Source organism: Lissotriton vulgaris, chromosome 2_1, assembly GCF_964263255.1.
Source record: "Lissotriton vulgaris chromosome 2_1, aLisVul1.2, whole genome shotgun sequence".
Lineage (NCBI taxonomy): Eukaryota > Metazoa > Chordata > Amphibia > Caudata > Salamandridae > Lissotriton > Lissotriton vulgaris.
The window spans coordinates 978,006,978-978,024,061 of record NC_141687.1 but is presented as its reverse complement, the minus strand read 5'-3'; the positions used below and the strand labels follow the sequence as shown (position 1 = coordinate 978,024,061).

Genomic DNA, 17,084 nt, shown 5'->3' with positions numbered 1-17,084 from the left:
TTAAAAACAATTTCTAGTGGTATGTACGATTTTCTATGTTTTAGTTTGTAGCGGGTGTCTCTTTTTCCTCAAATGGTATGTATAATTTCTGTTGTGTTGTATTTTGTGAGTAGTGCACAATTAGTTTGGCTACAATATATTTATTTAGTTTTTCAGCTTTAAAAAATTATTGAATTACTTTGAATTGTGTTTTGTTATTTCTTTCTGTATGTCTAGTTCAAGATTCGCACAGATTAAACGGAGTCAACATTTTCAATTATCAATGGAGATCAGTGAATTGCTAATGTGACTGAAGCTCAGAAGTATGGGTTTCAGATTCAACCACTTATGATTATCTCACTTTACCAAGTATTGCAATGCATGGTAATAATTTTACCAGAGGACCCTTGCTATATGAAAAAGAGAACTGATGTTTGTGATCACCCCTTTTATAGTGAGTGTACTGCCTTTATTAAACGTTTCATTGTTTCACTGTAGTCGCAGTGACCTCAAAAGTCTGAAAGAAGAAGAAGAAGAATATGGTTTCATGTTTATCCTATAGAGTGATGTAGACAAGTTATATGAGACAAACTTACCGTAATCTTTGGGAACCACAATGAAATATGAACAAACTTGTCCGGTGGTATAATTCTGTGGGTAGTTTGGGGACAGGACAACCCCATCTGAACCAACGTATTGTCCTCCACAGGGGGCTGAGAGAAAGAATAGGGAGACACAGATTGGAAAAGTGTGACTTAAATTTACTTTCAACAAAATAGCCCAAAATTCCTTAAACTGAGATCATGATTTTTCAGAACCACACTTGGTACCATTTATATCTTGAATGATGAAAGGGTGAAAAAAAGTATGCAGAAAGAAACCTCAATTATTGTAAGAAAAATTGTAAATGCACACGGGTATAAAAACAGAGGCATCCTACGTATATCCAGGATATCCATGGCATATTTTCAGGATTATCAACGGTTATGTAAATGAGTTTCAGTGATAATCCCTGTAGGGTAATCTATTATATGAGAGCATCCATGAAGCATGGATGAATATCTTGATACTTTGAAGGCCCCTTCCTTAAATCAGCATTACAACCATGCCACTTTACCATCACTCAATTTAAGAAAGCAATGTAAAATAATGTAAATGGCAGGCTGTGAGTGAGAATCAAGGAGAGGCTAGGAGCAGGGACAGTTTGAAACACAGAGAAAGACTGAGAATCAGATATTCTAAAAAGTCAAAATAGATTGATAGGTATAAACACAGGTTGATAAGCGATTGCAGAGTGAGAAGCAATGACTGAGGGCAAATGCTTACTAGGATCAAGTTGGAAGAAAATATAGAATGAGGGAGGAGAAAACAATAGCCTAAGGAAACCCAACAGAGAAACCAGTGATGACCGAAGAGCAAACTCTATGTGGAATGAGACGTATATATACAGTCTAACGAGCACATGAAAATAGAACAGTGAAAGCAGACGAATAAGAAAATCTAGATAGTGGAGCAACAGGCAACCAAATAGAAAAACAATTGTTTGTGTAACAAATACAGTGAATAGTGACAGAATGATAAAAAAGGGCAGATGCAAACCCAAGAACAGAATGAGGGCCAAAGGGAAACTCAGGAGAAAAGTAAGATTGTGAAGCAAAACAGCGAGAGTGGTCAAGAGAAACTGTTCCGTAACTAAAGGCTGAGAAATAAATTGGGGCCCGGGACTTGGAGACCTAGTAACAAACTCAGACTGAGACAAAGGAATTCTTAGGAGTTAGGAGGAAAGACTTGCTGGGGATCAAATACATATTAAGGAGTAAATATAGTTTTTTAAGGACAGAGTATGGAACAAATGCTGAATGATGAAAATGGAGACATTGAAGCACAAGAAGAGACTGACGTGCAAAGAGAGGATGAGAACCAACAATAGATTGGTGAGCAAATAGAAGCTGGGGTAAAAGTGGCACAATGGAGCACAGCAAACCTTTGAAGCAAGGGAATATTGAGGGGTATTGAGTACATATCAGACACTCAGAGAAGAAGACACTGACAAGGAAAGCCAAACTAAGAACAAGGGACAGAGGCTTTGGTTAGAACTGTGAATTCAACTCTCACAATAAGAGGCCAATGACTTTACCTATGCAACTTGGTCTAGGTTTGTTCCACAATGGTTTACCATCCCCACCCATGACACATGTCAGGGTGGAGAATCCATCAATGTCATAGCCACCATCACAATAGTAGGTCATGCTGGATCCCAGCTTGAGGTCTGTCCCCACTCTTGTTCCATTCTTCACAGCACCTGGATCAAAGCAGGATTCACGTGGGTTCTCTGCCAAAGAAAAGTAAAGCAGAAGTTAGTGACTGAATTTAGGGGTCTTTGTGGAATCATCTTAAGACACTAACTTTTACAGCAAAGCCAAATCAGTTCAATCAATACGACCTAAGCAAAAGGACTATATACTATGCTAATATATTTAACAAAAGCCCAGTCATTAGATCTCTTATGAGAGTTCTAGCTCTCATAATCTGTTGAAGGTAGCAAACTCAAAATTCTGCCAAGAGAGAATCATAATATAAAAAAAACAGTCAAATGAGCTCCTCAAAACAGTTCATAGTCTCTTTACTCCTAAAGCAGACCTTATAAAAAATAGCTATCCGAAGGAACAACATTCATGTGATAGCGAGCTAGTGATTCCTCCAAATTAGTCGTCCGTTGTAAATCATACTGATCAGCCTCCAGTAAGTGCTATTCACACTACTTTACCCACCTTTAACATTGACTAAGACAATGGGACTATAGAGGCATTGAACACACTCAACTCCACATATTGTCTAGCAGACACAGTACCATGAAGGTTGTTTTACAGATTCCTAAATATATGTCCCCCAATAATTCAGGGTATTGTGAAGTAATCCTTTTGAGAGCGAGTCCATTTTACTGTGACATTTCGGTGCTCCTTGCTGAGAGAACAGTGGATTCTAGGCCTGCAATAAATCTGTAGTTTCTTCAGGGGTAGGTATAGTTAAGTAGTCATGGATGAGCTCGTGGGAAGTGATGTGAAGGTCGGTAGCAGATTCAATATAGTACATATGTAAGTGCTGTCAATAAAAGTAGAGGAGCAGTCAGGGTTTTTATACAAATATGTATCTGTGTAATACGTATGTAGGTATGTGATCATTTTAGCATTATAAACCTACCCTAAGGCCAGGGGAGCACTGCATGAGAGTAATAGCAAAGGGCAGCTTGGTTCTGAGCATAGACCGCATGGTTAAGGCATGCATTATTGAGGCATGCGCTTTCCTATCACACAACTTATGGCCCAAGCTCTCCTGTGGTCTTTCTTGTGGCAATGGGTGCATAGATTAATTGGTCATTGTGTACCCACCAGGCAATGACACCAAGTCTGATTTTGATGCTTGAAATACTAATCTGGTCCAGTTTGCCAGTCTTTATCGTGGCTCAGCGTTTTTTTATTTTTCTTGTTGGTCTAGAGTTCTCAAAATGGCTGGTGAGCCAGTCCTCCGTTATCTGGATGCTTTGCAGTTTGGCAAGCCCTTCAGACAGGAGGAACAAGGATGGGAGATAAACTTCATCCTTTTAGATGCCAGCTTCAAAAGAGTTCTGGTCACAAGCAAGGTCAAAGTGCAGACTACAAGGCCAAAGAGACACTCAAGCTTGCAAGAAATTATGTACAGGTGGGGTCATTAGGATCTACAGATGTTTACTTTCAGTCCGAGATACACCCTTAAAAACAAGACTAAGACCCTAATTTTGAGTTGTTGATTATATTCTGATATATGCAGTATTTCCTAGTACCAAACATACTAGAATTACAGGTATTGTGATAATAATTACATCATCATATACATTTTGGCAGATCAAATCTGCTGCTCTTTATCAGGGGAGGAAACTCTGTGAATACCAGGATATATATTGGTGAGGTAGGCACCAAAATCTGCATGCTATTCCCAATTATCGGGGGGAATCTTGTAATTGGTTGGCATGTATTGCACCTGATAAACTACAGAAGACATTGCACTTTATCAGGTGCTGCAAATATCACTCCAATTACCAGCCAACTCGTAACGAGAGCCTAACTGTCGGACTTAGAGTTTGTCAAAAAAGGGGTGTATGTACTCCCCAAACTATCCACCCTGTTTAGAAGGAATAGTCATCTATACGCTTTAATTTGGGCAGACGGAACACCTGTCACTGTGAATCTTCAATCATGAGATCCTGATAAAAGAAATATCTAAATATTCCCCAGATGAAGTTGAGCCCATCTTGCCATTTAGTACAGCAGGATGAGACCTGATGAAGACACATGATACTAATAGAGTGGGTGGGAATTTATTTCCTATATCATCTATCAACACTACACAACAGATCTATAGAGCATAGTTTTGTGAAACGTTTGTGCTGGGTAGGTTAGCTGGGAGGCTGTATCCACATACCATTCTTGGTCTTCTCATTCCCCCTAGCTAAATATATATTTGTCAACCCATGACTGAAAAGTATTAGGAGACACAAGAGCATGTTCTAATAACATAGAGACAACCTACAAATCCTGTGGTCTACAATGCTACAGAAATGGTGAGAATGTTTTCAGGAAGTGTCTCCCAGACATTGACTCATGGATGCATAAACTCTGACACTAGCTTAATGGGAAGTAAAAAACCAGGGACACTATCATGATTTAGAATTAGGTATGGACCCAATAAGGGAGAAGAAAAATATTCAGCATTATTTTTGCAAACTTAAAAGGACTATTTATGGTATCTCTCCAGAGGAGGTGTAAAATTGTGGTGGGGTCATTAGCCAACTGATGAGTTGTAGAAAAATATTTTCTGCACTACAGCATTGAAGCTGACCTGCTCATAAGACACAAGCCTCTACAGCATGTACGGGCCATGTTTTATAAATAGTTGGTCATCATTTCCATATTTTGGTGGTGGAGTGCTTAAGGGGCATGGGGCACCCACTGGACCAATTGCTGACACCGGCATCCGGCATCCGGGACTGAGGGTGAAGAATTTTTTAGGTATAGAGATACACCACAAAATGTACCCTTAATAACTCTCGAATCATATGTTGTAAAGATTTTTTTCTAAATCAGTCAGTGCTCTGGGGCAGGCTCAAGACCGTAGAATGGGGCACCCCTTTGTGTCCCTCACAGACTGGGCAGGTGGTTTTTACCCCAATAAAGTCAGCAGACTTAAGTCGTGGTTTATGCTCAACAGCAGGCACATTCATTTGATGATTTCATACATTTTTTCTAATGGGGAGAGGAGTTGGCCTAACGGCTAGGGCGGTCGACCTCAAATCTGGGGAGCCGGTTTTGAGTCTCGCCAATGACACTGCACATCCTGTGATTCTGGGCAAATCACGTAATCTCCCCGTGCCTAACAAAAATGAATGTGTGTCCTCATGTAACGCAACTGGTGGTACGGTCAAGTTTGCGCTATATAAAACTCTGTAAAAAAATAATATGGTATATGTAGACGACCTCAGATTTGATCACAGTGAGGGACTGATGCCCCAAAATGTTAGTAAAAGCCCATTTTCTGAGATGCTCTCCACACAGTGAGCTGAGCCGTGATCATTTACCCCAGGTCATTATTCCGATTGTTTATCATCACTGTTCAAATATATGAAAGGAGGTAGGGTTCCAATTGTATAGTTAATGTTACTATAACCATAGAGAAATGCAATCTTTGATCCCATCCTGCCTTCAAGTCAATGTTCCCATACTACAATAGAATCATTGGCCACAAAGGAAATGAATCATTCAGTTCTTGTCATTATTCTCCTAAATTAACTGGGATATAGTTACCCAGGTCTAATGCAGTCCTAGTTGTATTAGTTTAATACTTGTTTTGAGAAGTGGTTGTTACCATAGTTATGGGAGTCCATTTTCCCATTTGCTGTGTGGAGTCATAGTTTTCATTGATTTGTGACTGCACTGCTTCCGCTGTTGAAAAGAAATTGCTATTTATTTAGTTTATACAAGTCAAGTTTTCGCAGTTTAATTTAAAAAAATCCACTGAAGTTTAATGCAGTTGGTTACCATAATTATTGGAATCCTTTTTGTCATGACTTAATGTTGTAATGACTCCCTTTGTGAAATCAAATCAATGCTCCCATATTTTAATGGAACCATTGGGTTTAGCTCTTAATTGAGCCATTGTTCCTGTGGTTTAATTGAGTTGTTCCTCCCAGGGATTGAAGTAGTCAATGCTCCTATAGATTAAGGTAGTCAATGCCGTCATAGATTAATTGACAGTGTGCTACTATAGTTTAATAGAGACAATGTTCTCTTAGTTTAATAAGTAATTATTTCATGGAGTGATTGTTAGCATAGTTTTAGGAAGTAATTGTTTGTTTGTTTTATGGACTCATTGTTCCCATCATGTGGACGCACCATTATTTGCCAACTTAAATGAAACCAATGTTTCTATAGTTTATTGGAGTGATGTTTCAACAGTTGCCCTAGTTATCACAGTTGGAGCTGTTGGTTTCTAAATTTAATGGTGTCATAGTTCTCATGGGTATTTTCTCCATATTTTATGAGTCCCTATTTGCTCTCATTGTTTAAAAATACATGCTTCATAGGGTAATAGAGTCACTGTTTCCTTGCTTTAAGGGAGTCGTTGTTTTTAGGTCGAGCTAGTCAGCGCATGCGCAGTCGCTTCGAGGCCTGATGTTATGACTCACTGGGCTTCCAGTGTGGTTATTTTCTTATTATTGGCTGTTTGCATTGTCACTCGTAAATTCAGCAGTCTGATTTGTTAAAGGCATCCGTTTGTCATGCCTCTTTTACTGTTGCTCCTCCCCGAGGACAGCGAGCAATTATAATCTCACTACACAAGTTAGGTTTATAGCTCTGTTTTTAGAACTTCTTTTTTGTTCTTTCGTTCAAGAACGTATTGAAACGATACTTTGTGTTGGCTAACATTGAAATTGTCGTTTTTTTGGTTCAAAGTTCATAATTTTTGTTGTTGTAATGCTTTGTTTCCGTCTGTAAAACTATTTTAACATTCTTTATTTGTTTTCCTGTAAGGTTTTATTTTCGGTCTGCATTTACAGTAAAAGTTTTGTTGCTAGTATTTTTTTTAATGTTTTGTTTCTGTTCATGCTATGTAGAGGCGACGTCTACCGAGAGGATGTGGCATAACGCAGACATCTATGTTCTTTGGTGCTGGGGAGCAAGGTTCGAGTCTTGACATTAATGTAACATCCAGTAGTTGTGGTACGAGACGAGACACGGAACTGTTTGTCGCATTTACTAAACCTGCCTGGTTTATAGCCTTCAACATTTGAAATGTTACCGGGTTGCATTTGCAAAATTGATTTAATGCTATTACTATTAGCTGTAGGCGATATAGCGTTATGGCATCATCTACATATGTTTCAGCTACATAGCAAGGTTTGAGTCTTCATGTCACTTAACATCACATAATTCTAGGTAAATTATTAAATCTCCCTATGTTAAAGAAACCACAAAAACGTGTGTTATCTCACGAGTGGTCCTTTACAGTGGTTACATACCTTCACGTTGTATTTTCCCAACATAAAAATAATCTGGTCTCACAGGTACACTTGCCAACTAAACAACTAAAGAATACATTTCACTTTTTTCTGTCACCTAATTAGACTATCAATGAGGCAAAATCGCATACTTCTCTTCTGCTTAACAGTGAAATAAAACATTTTATAGTATATCTGCTGCTTCTATTACAAGTACCAATATCATGTGCTGCATTTTCTAACAGGGAATTGCATTAATTATTTATCATTTATTAACTCTAAGCGTCTCAACCACTGTGAGCTTAATACGAAAAAAGCCTCTCTCTCACCATTGATAACACCATTCACAAAGGGGCCCTGCTGCTATTTCGAAAAACATACCTGCTGTGTTCACCTATGTAACGCTTTCAAACCACCCCCGACACCCAAACACCTGAGGCACTATAACGTAGGCATAATGCCAGTGAAGCTCTATTTTATTACAATACCCCTGCACACAAATACAAATGCAAAGGTCTCACATTATGAAAAGTTACAGTTATTGGGGTTGTTAATCTACTTTTCTGTGTTCTATCTGCTTCCTGTCAGGTCAGACTTTTATTTTGGCATAGGACACAATCAGAGAACCTTCATCTTCCCTGAAGAAGATAAAACAAGTGCCACTGAGTTGGAAATAATAATTTCCTGTTAATAAAAAGAAAACAATTCTTCAAGGCGCTTTACCTTTAAACATGTTAACCCAAAACGCGTGTTCCGACATTGCTAAAAAGTAAAAAAATTGATTGCCTTGCAATTTCTTTACTTTTGCAGCAATCGCGCCACCCGCGTTTTAAGTTAACATATTTAAAGGTAAAGTGTGGGTGCCGCAATAAATACTTACAAAACGCATTTAAACATTTGTTCCTAGTCTCCAAGTTAAACACGATCACAAACCATTCAACGTTTTCACACGTTTACAGACTTCTTAGAGCACCATTACCTACTCTTCTGAAAAGAAGGTGCGAACGCATTTCAGACAGATTCTAGTGAAAAGGTACCACATGCTACAGCAACACTGACAAAGAACTTAACTACAAAGGCCAGTTTTCGTTTAGTGCAGTATTTCTGATTCCTTTCACAGCACAATGTGAAATCATTGACAACTGCTAAGCCACTCCACAGTTACTGACACTGTGCTTTCAATCCAAGGTGCTTGCTTTAGACATATTACACAAACAAGCCTAATTTACTGAGTACTCCGAGACAGCACCGATTTTTAAAACTAAATCAGCACTATGCTTGAACACAAAATGTGAAAATTAAAAATGCAGTAACTCTAAAATTTACTATATACAGTAATACTATCTGTTGTATTTACGTTAAGGCCATGGTTTCTCATTTTCAACATTTAAACACTTACAAGCATTGCCACGGCCTCACGTTCACACAGATATTTATATAACAGTAACCATGTACAGAAGATGTCTACTAATACACACTCGAGAGGATGTGGCATAACGGAAACAGCTATGTACTTTGGTGCTGGGGAGCAGGTTTCGAGTCAAGACATTAATGTAACATCCAGTAACTGTGGTACGAGACGAGATACAGAACTGTTTGTCGCATTTATTGTAACAGCATGATTTATAGCCTTCAACTTTTAAAATGTTGCAGCTGCAAATTTGCTTTAATCCTATTACTATTTGCTGTAGGCAATATAGCGTTACAACAGCATCTATACACTTTTCAGCTACATAGCAGTTTTGGGATTATTTTAAATAAAAAGTAACATTTATTTTTTCATTAACTGTTTTTTACACATATACATTAACATTTACAACACCACATTTCTAAACCTAACAATTGCGAGACCTAAGGCATTTTCAATGCTTGTTATGGTTTGATTGGGGTATTATTTGTAGAACGTAGTAAAGTCATATTTCCATAATTTAATTATTTTGTTTCAAAGTTGATGTCGACATTACGTGAACAGAGGAGGCACTACAACAGGTTTACGTTGTCATTCTGGCTTTTACAACTGACTGTGGCCTTTACTCAAGAAGTTTAGGGAGACAAAAGTTTCCACAGGTTCTCCAAAGTCGTCTGACCACAGTTTAATGCACCCTTGCTGTGATATACGAGGGAACCTTGTTAACTGAATTTAACTTTGTCAATATTAAATTAACAGGTTTGCAATTTCACTTGATTCTTGTTTCCACAATAAGAGGGATTAAATGTAGGCAGAGTTCCTGGCATGTTTACTCCACCCTTTAAACTGTGCATTATTTACTTTGTTTTATGGAATTCTTGTTTTCACACAGTTTCAGTTATGTGGTTTATGTACAGAAAATAACCCCTGTGGGCTTTTCCTAATTAAATAAAACCACTGCTTTCCTAATTAACCTGAGTCAATATTTCCAAGGGGGATCGTGTGTCTATGTATTCTACAGTCATTGTACAGTGTAAATATCTGCCAGGACCGCTGGCGGGACTCCACCCATAAGCACCAAGGTATCAGATTTCCAAGTCTTCCCATGGCTCCAGATGGAGTGTTTCATCCTTTCCCTGGCATGACTGGTCTAAGGTGCACCAGACTCATGTTCTGTGAAGACTTTAAGCATAGGCCGGCCATCTGCTGAGATTGTGATTAACACTGAGGGGAATTTAAATTGTTGAAAAATGGAACCAACAGGATTTCTAAACTACAACAGATATGCTAGATATTCAGCCAGATAACTGCTTGCAGACCTTAGGACTGCAGTTCTTTCCTGCAGTGGTCCGTTCAGGTAAGCGCAGTGGGGCAGTGCTGTGGGATGTAGTCAGATGACAGAACAGGAATTATTTATTTATTTAATTTTTCATTATTCCGTTGTCTGTCGACACCCTCCCTCCTGGCCCGCCCCCACCCCAATGCCGCACCGCGCTTACCTGCACAGACCACCGGTCGTTTTTTCGCCAGTGCGCCACCGATGCTGGAAAGCACCGTGCCGCTACTTCCTACAGTGGCCCTTTGCTTTGCTTTCAGAACACGTAGATGCATTATGCTACAACTACTGGAACGAGGTTTACACAAACATTTTGGGGCAGTTTTATACAGCACGAACTTGTCCCGAAGGTTCAGAGCGCTTTACATGAGCACCAGTTGCATTACATACAGGCACATTCATTTATTTTTATTTTTTACGCACGGGGAGATTAAGAGATTTGCCCAGAATCCCCCCCCCAGACTCGAACCTGGTTCCCCAGCTTTAAGGTCAGCCCTTCTAGCCGTTAAACCGCATCTCCTGTGCGGATTATCAAAACCTGCTTAGCGGCATGGAGTAATGTTTCCTTCTGTATTACAATCTCAATGCCCATTGTTGTTGGCTTTTGCTGTGCATGCCATGTGTTTAAGAGGATCAAGCAGCTTATGCTAAACAGAGGAGGGCTTTCGGCCACAGTAAAGCATGCACCTGACAACTCAATGTGAGTCCTGAGAACACAGACTGCAGCCAGGGAGCACCATCCCAAGACAACTTCTCTCCTTGCAGAAGATTAAGACACAGCAACAATGTAAATGCCATTTGTAAAGCGCTCAGCTACCTCCAACAGAGGTGTCCCGGCGCTGTCCGTATACCGCTTAGGAACCCTTCCTGGTTTTTCCCTGTGGAATGTCCACTCCTGGGCCCCCCCAAGGTGAAGCCAGACATCCCAGCGCTGTTGGGGCCGTTGTGGAGATTAAGCAAGCTATTGCCCAGAGTTGCAGAATGGGACCCATGATTAGAATAGGCACCAAGGCGAGATTTATCAGGTCTGCGGAAATTGAGCTCAAGACCCGCCGAGGCGGGTATTGAACCCTGGTCCCAAGCCAGACCTCTGCATCAGGGTCTGCCGCTCTAACCATTTGAGCCACACTTCTCCACAATCTGAAAAAAAATGACTAGCAGGTCCCAGGGGAGCAAAAACAAGATTATAGATGATCAATGGGTCAGAGCTTTCTAGAGGAATGGGAGAGATACAGATAATGGCATGTCAACTAAAGGAATATAATGAGAGGGTCCAGTCCCTGTAGATTGTACTAAACAAATGTTATATAATATCCCAGAATTCTCCATTTTAGGAGAAGGAAATAGACTAAAGGCCATGAAAGCTTATTTTCTAGCGCCTCCTTAGACTTCTTGGATTCTGTATGGCTATGTGGCCAAGTAAGTAAAAAATAATCACTGCCTGTATGCCAAGAGCTTAGATTTGCTAACTAAGAAATTATTGTGATACCCTCATTTAATGTGGCTACCATTTGAAAATGGTCATTAGAGCAATGGCTGCATCCATGTGCAATGTTCTCCTGGTCTCCGTGAGATTACAGGATATCAAGACATTCAAATTAAATGCTCTTTAATTCACCTAGTTCCCATCTCTCACTTCCACCTCTGCACTTCTGTATAATTCCTTATATGGTCCACATTTCGCAACCCATGAGTCATTTATTTACATGTAATATACTCACTCACTGGACTATCATTGCGTCTCTTAAAATGAAAGTTAAGCTAAGCAAAGCAATACATTTAGGGCCTCATTTACAAGGCCATTGCGCCACCAGTGCATCACTTTGTCTGATGCTCAGGCGGCGCATTTTGCCTGCTCATAATTACAAGGCCGCATAAAGTCACCCTGCATGACTTTTCATGGGCTTGTAAATATGGGCCCCATCCACAAATTACATAGCATGAAAGGGGCTTTCCGTGGGTGTTGCTGTGGGTGTTCCCATGCACCATCCATGGAACCTGACACATTCCCAGATTTACAACGTTTTGTAAAATTGGCAATGCTTCAGAATCCTATTCCTCCCCAGTGGAAGCAGAGGGGTGGAGCAACAAGGAGAAATACTTTTATTTCTCCTCGTTTTTTCCTCTCGTGCTGCATTCTGCTGCAAGCAAAGAAAGAGGAAAATGACATCAATGATTGTTTTTGTGCAGGAAGGTGTCCCTTTCTGCGAAAAAACAGTCGTCCCCGCAATGCAGGCACCCTTGCAACATGACGTGCGGGTGCCTACGCTGATGAATGGCAGCCAAATGCACGCAGCACAGGGGAAAGCACACGGATGTGTTGTGTTGTTGTTAATATAACTCATCCCTGTGTTTTTAAAATGAGGCAGCTCCCCACAGCAAAATGGCTTGCCGGGCCGCACTGCGGCCCTTAGTTATGCCGTTGTTTATTATCATATGTAATTTGGGAGGGAAGGGTCAGGGTTTTTAGGGACGAAAATAACCTTCCATTGACCTAGAATGGTTTTTATGCATACTTCAGTTGAGTTTCCTGTAAGGTACAGACAGAGGTCCTTAGGAAAAATGGGAACCTGCAAGCTTGGTACAAAGATTTGAACCCAGTGACCTTGCCCAGCAGCTGAAAAGAGAAGCACTATGGCAGCAGCCACTCATAAGTTCAAGTTTAGGCTCTTCTTCCAAAAACAGCTAGCTTACTTGAGCTTACTACCAAATGTCCACCTTGATCTAGCATTTATTTCTAAATTGTGAACAAGGATACTAAAATTCAGTATGGGGGGGATATAAGGCACCGGATCCAGGAGCCTTGTGTGGTAAGTGGACTGTGGCAGCGTCCCTACCGCTTTTAAAAACCAAAGCGCTTCTGCTCGCATGTTAAGCGGCGCATGAGCATTTTATGCTATTATTTTAAAGCTTCACATTTTTCCTCTCACCTGGCAGGGAAGCACAGCGTGTTTGTAGCGTGTGGTGTGAGCCCTTTGATTTTAGCTCGGCTGAGCTTGCTAGAGTGTTCACGGAGGACTGGACTCGCCCCTCCCTCCCGGTCTGACGCCGGTGATTAGCGCCGTTTGTGCAGAGGGCGTGGAGGGTCCGAGCCAGGCACTTCCGGTAGGGAACAGCAGCGCTCTAGTGGTTGGAACGCTGGGGGGGATATAAGGCGGATGTGTTGTCGACAGCGCAGCGGGCGAGCGCAGCGGGCGCGACGAAGGCGCGCCGGAGTTGCGCCAGAGTTAAGCCCGTCTGCGCCCGTCCGCGGCCGATTGCGGCCTGGGGCCACAATCCCTGCCCCTCCCTCCTGTCAAGTCTCCTGGAGTCGAGATGAGTTACTCCTCCTCCGAGGAGAGCTATGTGGGCTATGTCCCCATAGCATTGACGCAGGGACTAATGCGGGCTGCTGCCACTGCAAGTACACCTTTAACATCGGCAAGGCTCTCATCGCAGGGCAACATACGTTGGTATGTGGCCTATTAAATGTTCGCTCCTTGCGGAAACACTCCCTTGATATCCGTGACCTCCTTACGGGGAAGCCATGGGATCTTTTATTCCTTACGGAAACGTGGCTTGATCAAGACTCCATGCCGGAGATCATTGAGGCCATACCTGAAGACTATTGCCTACATAGGCTAGACAGGCCACGTGGGAGAGGGGGCGGGATAGCCATTGTTGTGCGGCAAGACTATCAATGTCAGCTGGATCGCACTGCGATCGATGACAGCGAAGCTGGCGTCTTTTCTATTTCCATCAATGGCCGCTTCACCCTGAAAGGCTTGTTAATTTACCGACCACCAGGCTCTTCCACAGCCTTTGCTGGAAAGCTAGTGGAAGGTGTCACTGAAGCCGCCCTACGCTCGGATAAATATCTGGTCCTAGGAGATCTTAACCTACACCTAGATACCCCCTCGGACAGAGTGGCGAGTGAGCTATGCCACACGATGGCTAGCCTACAATTCGAGCAGAAGGTACTGTCACCCACCCACAAGTTGGGTCACCTTCTAGACCCAGTCTTTGCTAACTGGAGCCAAGTGAACGCCCAAGTCCCGATTCCCATCGCATGGTCCGATCATTTCCTCGTCCCTTTTACCATCGGAATACAGGGACCCCGTCCCGACGACCCTCCCGCTGATAAACATCCTAGGCGCAGATGGACAGTATTCTCTCTGGCCAAATTCAATCAGGCACTTACCGAGAAAGGTCATCCTGGGGGCGATGGGGTTGATGAAATTAATCTCAACCTGGACCAACGCATTTTGGAAGCCTTGAATCAGGTGGCACCTCTGAGTATGTCGAAATTAGGCGGCCGAATACAACGGTCGGCGCCCTGGTTCAATGAGGACCTGCGTACGGCCAAGGCTGCATGCAAACGCGCCGAAAGGAAATGGAGGATCGTATACTCCACGCAGGCTAAAAGTGTTTACACTGACTGCAGACGTGCCTACCACATGTTGATTAGAAAAGCTAAATCTTCTTATTATTGCAATAAAATTGAGGAAGCCAAGCAGTCCACCAAGGAGCTTTTCTCTATTTATAAATCGATTGCAGTAGGAAAATCCGCCTCAGCACCAAAGAAACTTTGCACTACGGAAGGCTGTAATCGTATTGCGGAGTACTTTGCAACCAAGGTCTCCAATATATATAACTCTTTCCCCCAGAGGACAGATAGTGGCACTGCCCTCTTGGAACCCCCAAGAAGGGAAGGGAGACATCGGCTGACCATGTTTGTCACCCCTTCCACTACGGAGCTTCTTCGTATCTGTGGATCTATTAAATCCGGTTCCCCCAGAGACCCGACCACCCCCAACCGGCTTAAGGATAGTTTGCCAGTGCTAGAGCCCTATGTGCGTCGGCTCTTGGACACTTCCTTTGAGTCTCAAGTGGTCCCGAAGGCCTGGAAACAGGCGGTGGTACTTCCCCTGCAAAAAAAGGCAAACGTTAGCTTTGAAAAGCTGGAGAATCTCCGTCCTATCTCCCTCCTTCCCTATATGGCGAAGGTGGCGGAAAAAATAGCCAACATACAACTCATGCAGTTCGTGGAGACGGCTTCGCTACTCCACGACTCGCAATTTGGCTTCCGTCCCCGTCACTCGACGGAGTCTGCCCTCCTCGTGGCGGTGGAGGCACTCAGACAGGGAGTTGACGAGGGCCAGACGATGGCACTGATCCTCTTAGATTTAAGCGCAGCATTCGACACTGTAGCACATTCCACCTTGCTACAGTGTCTGAATGGAGGTGGGGTGACAGGTGCTGCGCTTGGATGGATTAAGTCCTTCCTCTCTGAGAGGTGCTTCCAGGTCAGACTGGGTGAGTGCTATTCTAGGGAGATTGAGCTGGGCCAGGGCGTTCCTCAGGGTTCGTCCCTGAGCCCAACTCTATTTAACATCTATGTCTCCCCCCTAGCGGCCATTGTGGAGGGTCATGGCCTCCGCCTGGTGTCCTACGCCGATGACACGCAGTTGGTCATCTCCCTTTCGCGCGCGCCCGGTCTTGCGGCAGACATTTTCAGGAACTGCATGAATGATCTTGCTGCCTGGATGTCTGCCAACTGTTTAAAGTTGAACGGGAGCAAGACCGAGGTGCTCGTGGTGGGGGGTGTACCGTCGGCGTGGTCGTCGGCGTGGTGGCCACCTTGTTTGGGGGAAGCTCCCGCTCCCTGCCGTGAGGCCAGGAACTTGGGCGTGTGGCTCGACAGGGACCTCACCTTTGGCCCACATGTCGGTCGGGTGGCGGGGGTATGCTTCAGTGTTCTGAGAGCCCTTAGGAAAGTTTTAGACCTACTTCCTATTTCAGCGCGTCAGACGCTGGTGCATGCCTTGGTCACCTCCCGACTTGATTACGGGAATCTACTCTATCTGGGGGCCACAGGCAGGGTCACCGGTCGTCTGCAGGTTCTCCAAAACGCGGCTGCGCGGCTGGTTCTCAGACTCCCGAGGAGGGCATCTGCCAAGCCAGCCCTGCGAGCGCTCCATTGGCTCCCTATTGAGAGGAGAGTGCAGTTTAAGGCCCTTGCCACCTGCCACCGTATTTTGAATGGCAAGGCACCTCTCCCGCTTCAGAGCCTAATAGCCTACTATGAGCCTGCACGCAGCCTTCGGTCCTCTCAGACTGGGCTGTTAAAAGTACCTAGAATTTTTAAAGCTCGCATGGGAGGCAGATCCTTCAGATACCTTGCCCCCAAATGCTGGAACAATCTGCCGCTGGAACTTCGGCTTGAACCTTCCGAAATCCAGTTTAGGAAAAAACTTAAAACTTATCTGTTTCAGTAGGTAGCTTGGTTGGGAGGAGGGGGGACAGTCACTCCACTTGCCATAGCGCGGGGACACGCCAGTGGCGTAACCAGGCGCTTAATAAATTTCCAATAATAATAATAATAATAATAATAATAAAAGTACTACGTAAACGTTCTGGGTGTTACATTCATCCATCCTACACTTGCTCTACAGCTACTTTCACACCCTTCCCTGGGCCTACATTACCGGTGTACTCGATGATGAAGCCGGCATTGCTGACAGACGCATCACTACGAAAGGCGAGAAAGAGGCTGTTGCTGCTGCTCTCGATCCGCTCCGGTAGCTGAGAACCATAGAAACTCCCAATCAGGGGACTTAGTGAGTTCGACCCGTCATAGATGTGCAGGAAGTCGTAGCCAGGCTCCAAATTAAAGCTAAAAGGAAAAAGATATGGTATATTTTAGAGTGATGCTAGAATGCTATGGGGTTAGAGAGAATGCCATACACAATGCAGAATTACCTCTCAATTCAGAAAAATATATATTCATCCATCTCCATATTTTTTTTTTTTTTATATAGAGGTTAAATGGCAAATAGACTCACCTATTA

The 17,084-nt window shown here is 43.0% G+C and overlaps 1 protein-coding gene across 1 annotated transcript in view; it reads right to left on the bottom strand.

Annotated features, from left to right (window-relative positions):
• CSMD2 (CUB and Sushi multiple domains 2) overlaps window positions 1-17,084 on the bottom strand; it is a 1,651,801-nt gene that overhangs the window by 252,508 nt on the left and 1,382,209 nt on the right. Inside the window, exons 29-31 of the mRNA XM_086956548.1 lie at window positions 16,722-16,909; window positions 2,117-2,311; window positions 576-692 (exon numbers count right to left, since the gene is read on the bottom strand). Coding sequence (XP_086812674.1) covers window positions 576-692; window positions 2,117-2,311; window positions 16,722-16,909 — 500 coding nt within the window. The remainder of the gene's footprint in view (window positions 1-575; window positions 693-2,116; window positions 2,312-16,721; window positions 16,910-17,084) is intronic.